General features: G+C 32.0%; 1 protein-coding gene across 1 annotated transcript in view; it reads left to right on the top strand.

Annotated features, from left to right (window-relative positions):
• Positions 1 to 1,962: 1,962 nt before the first annotated feature.
• Positions 1,963 to 3,940, top strand: part of LOC119575338 (COP9 signalosome complex subunit 7b-like) — a gene marked incomplete in the record, with an annotated part of 15,105 nt that continues 13,127 nt past the window's right edge. Inside the window, 2 exon segments of the mRNA XM_037922890.1 lie at positions 1,963 to 2,043; positions 3,041 to 3,097. Of these exon segments, the coding sequence (XP_037778818.1) occupies positions 2,024 to 2,043; positions 3,041 to 3,097 (77 nt within the window).

Below are 3,940 nucleotides of genomic sequence, written 5' to 3'. Positions count from 1 at the left end.
ATATATTTGTATAATGTTATTTTAATTTATTATTGTTTTTAGTATTTTCTCTTGTTTATTCCTCCTTTTTTCTGGTATACTTCACCTAACAGGGCCTGCTACTGCTATAGATGGTTAATGTAAGCTAGAACTGCTAAATATGGCTAGTCATTTCTTATACAGTCCATTGATACCAATGGAAGAATTTAAGTAAGTTGGTATCTTAATAGCTTAACTGAAAGAGAATCAATTTTTTCAAGAGTTTAGGCACAGAGGACCAAATTTGATTAAATTGAATTCAAATGTATATTGATTATTGATAGTTGTTAACTAGTCTGACATCCCACAGATGCCTTTTAAGCAAGATAATGCAGTTACATAATGCACCTTGATACAGATGATTTTTAAGGCATATAATAAAGATAAAAATATTTGTTTTTGCTTTTCTTTTTTTCCAAAACTTTTGTTTTATGAATAGGGTTATTATCCAGAATAAAATCAGGAGATAGAAAAAGCTAACACTAACTAATAATCATAAAGAACATATCAAGCAATGGCTTAAGGTATGGACATAATCTGTGCTAAGTAAAGGCCAGGCCACAATCAAAGGGAGCAAGTCTATGAATCAAATGGTGCCATGACCTCTGCTCTGGCAATGGTCAACAAAACTCATCCAAGAAAGAGTTTGGTTCTATCCTGGATAGTTACTATAAATACCATTGCAGAACAGTGTTGGGTGTTCCAACATAAATTAAAATAGTGTTAAGATCATTAGATGTTAGAGCATTGAATTGCAGCCTCATAATAATCCCAAGCCAGGGAATCAGTGTCATATACTATTTGGTTGTTTTAAGACTTTTTATGTGTTTTATTGTTTTATCCTGTTTATTTTTTATGCACAAATGTCTGTTATTCCTTCATTTTCTTTAACGCATTCATGCTGGGATGACATGCTGCTGGGTCATGGTAAACCAACCCTCACTCTGGGATGACTTCTTCGTGTCATGCATAGTTGATCCTGTTTAGCATTCTAATTTGTGAATGCTAAACAGTTGTGTGCACATATGGCCCTGGCTGCATACACTGAGAAGGAATAGCCCCTCAAAAATAGGCTTAAAGCCTTTTTTATTTCTTATTACTCCAAAACTCGTTTATACTGCTGTCAAGCACAAAGAGAACAAAATATGTTTATGCTTCCTGTACTTCTAATTTTTCCCTCTAGCAGCTGACTCCACTTGTGTCCTGACTCGTTGTATGGTATGGCACTGGGGGCTCTAGTCATGATTGGGTTAATCAGTATATATATATATATATATATATATATATATATATATATATATATATATATATATATATATATATATATATATATATATATTTTTTTTTTTTTTTTTTTTTTTTTTTTACCATATAGGACTGAAGAGATATGTGAAGATAAGAATTTCCAGTAAATTTTAATGTAGTGTTTGCATCAGGTTACCTTTTAATAAATATCTCAGTTAAGTACTAAATATAGCATTTATTCTTTATATATAGAAATCATCAATAAGCATACCTTATATGGAGTAAATATTTAATTTATTTTTCATATGTAGATCATAATGAAAAATTAGAAATTAGAATTTGTTAGTTTCTCAAATAAAAAAATCTAGTGCTTTATTTACATATTTCATATTACACTGGTATTTCCCCTGGATTCAGAGGTTGGACTGTGGTGCAGGCCTACAGTAGAAGGAAAAACAAGAAAAAAAAAGAATTTGCAAGTTTTCTAAACAATTTTATATTGAAATTGATTGAAGTTTGTGAAGTAATATTATTTGTATAGTATTATCCACATTTTATATTATTTGAATAAAGACAATTTTTGAATACATTAATTAGAAAATAGCAAGAGTAAATACAATACTCGTAGCATATCCCCCCCCCCCCACTACATCTTTTGCTAGTATCTGTGGGAAGCCCCGGTTATTTCTGGTATCTTTGATAATAACCTACATAAGATGCAGAGTGTTGCCAGAAATCATGTGGCAGAAAGTTTCTTCCCATGTTGTCAGACATGACAAAGTGAGTTGTATCATTAAATAGACCAAAGCTTGGAATGCATTTGTCTGTGTAAGAAATCCATTTTTAGAAAGATGGCTGCAGCTTATAGTCATTTCCTTTATTATTTCTAGGTTCTTAGGTAAGACAATATGAAAGTACTATAGGGACTGGATTTGATTTTGTTACTCAGATGTTTTTAAATACCTTGCACTGAATAGCAGTTCTTATGAAGAAGAAACTAAGTTGTTATATTGATTGGATTTATTTTATTTTCACTTCTCAGTTTCTGAGTGTGATTTGCAAGTTGATGTTTTGTTTTTTGGAGTAATTCTTTGTTCAGAATTTGAGTCATGTTAACTGTTTTGATCTGTCTGAAAAATCAGTATGCTATGAACATAGAATTAGGAAAATTATTTTAGAAATGTGTTTCCTTATATCACTATTATTATTTTTTGGTTTTATTTGTAATCTTCACATGATTTTATGTCTTCTTTTGTTGGAAATATGCTCTTGTATTTGGTTGTTTTCTGTTTGATTTCCTTTATATCATCAAATGTTACTCATTTATTGTGATATGATACTTATGTTTTGCTAATGTGTAAGAACCTCTTTTTCAACATTGTTTTATCATGATGGAAATTATATAAATACTTGTAAGGTATGGTTTATTTACATTTAGCATTATTACACTATTCAGTGATAATTGAGTTCTGTCTATGATTTGCTGAAGTGTCTTTTTCCTGGAATCTCATGATAGTTTTAGTGAGGTGCATCTGCATGTATTTTGACTTATCCAACACAGAGGCATTATATGTGTCAGTGTTGGTATTGATGTCATAGCTTTGGCTATTTTAAGAATAAGAGGAAGAAAAGTTTGTAAAATTGTCCAAGATAAAACTGAAATCTAGAAATTGAAAAGAAAAATGTGTATATAACAACTTCAGTTATGAAGGCTAGAATAAAAAGAGAAGTTTTCTTGAATGAAATATGTATACCCATCTGATTTATCTCTCATTAGGGCAGAGTCATCCCATCAGCGTAGCATGAGTGCCGCCAACATGACAGCCGCAGACAAGTATGTGTTGGTGCCATTTACTGTTGGTTCAGTCCACTCACACTCTTGTTGTGAGGGGACTGTCCTCACTTTGTAGTTCTATTGAAAGGTGATGGTTTTTCACCCCATCGCCTTGCATGACATGTGGACTGAGGGTGCGGCAGTCATGTAGTACTGTTTCATGTTTCATGTTCACAGGTGTTACTTTATTGTAATACACTGGAGTTGGGTCTAGCTTATTTATTATTATTATTATTACTATTTATTTATTTATTTTTTCTCTCTCCTGTAAACCTGTTAGATAAAACTTAAATGTTTTAAAACTGCAGGCTTTGCCATGGTAATTTCTCCTGATTGATGCTTTGGGCTTTAAGGTCATCCCGTATTTCAGGGTATGCAGAGCCATCATGGGTTCTCAGTATGCTTGGTGTAGCTTCAGTTTTTGTATGTTTGTGGTATTCCCTCAAGATATGTTTCGGTAGTTTTTTCTTGCTGTGCTGTTTTTGGCCTAAGGTGGGTGCTGGGTCCTGGATTTTAGTTCTCCATATAAGACAACTAAATATGTATTCTGTGCTAGTTGTAGATGTATGATTTTTATTACATGTTTATATTGCAGTTGATATTTTAATTTGTTAAATACTTTCTAGTTTGTTTTACAGAAATCTGCTGTAGGAGCTAGGAATATGCATATAGGATCTCAGTTTTTGAGTTTGGTATAATTAGCAGTAGTGTTTAAAGCTGTCAGTTGTAATACATTTATCTAAATTTGTTGCCTTCATGTTATTGCTGGATTAACAGTAAAATGAAGTGTTCACTGCATATCCAAAATTATATCCCTTAACTGAAAGCCAAGCATCAACCCAA

This window comes from Penaeus monodon, chromosome 7 (assembly GCF_015228065.2).
Source record: "Penaeus monodon isolate SGIC_2016 chromosome 7, NSTDA_Pmon_1, whole genome shotgun sequence".
Classification (NCBI taxonomy): Eukaryota; Metazoa; Arthropoda; class Malacostraca; order Decapoda; family Penaeidae; genus Penaeus; species Penaeus monodon.
Note: the sequence above shows the minus strand (reverse complement) of the source record. Positions and strands in the feature narration are given on the sequence as shown.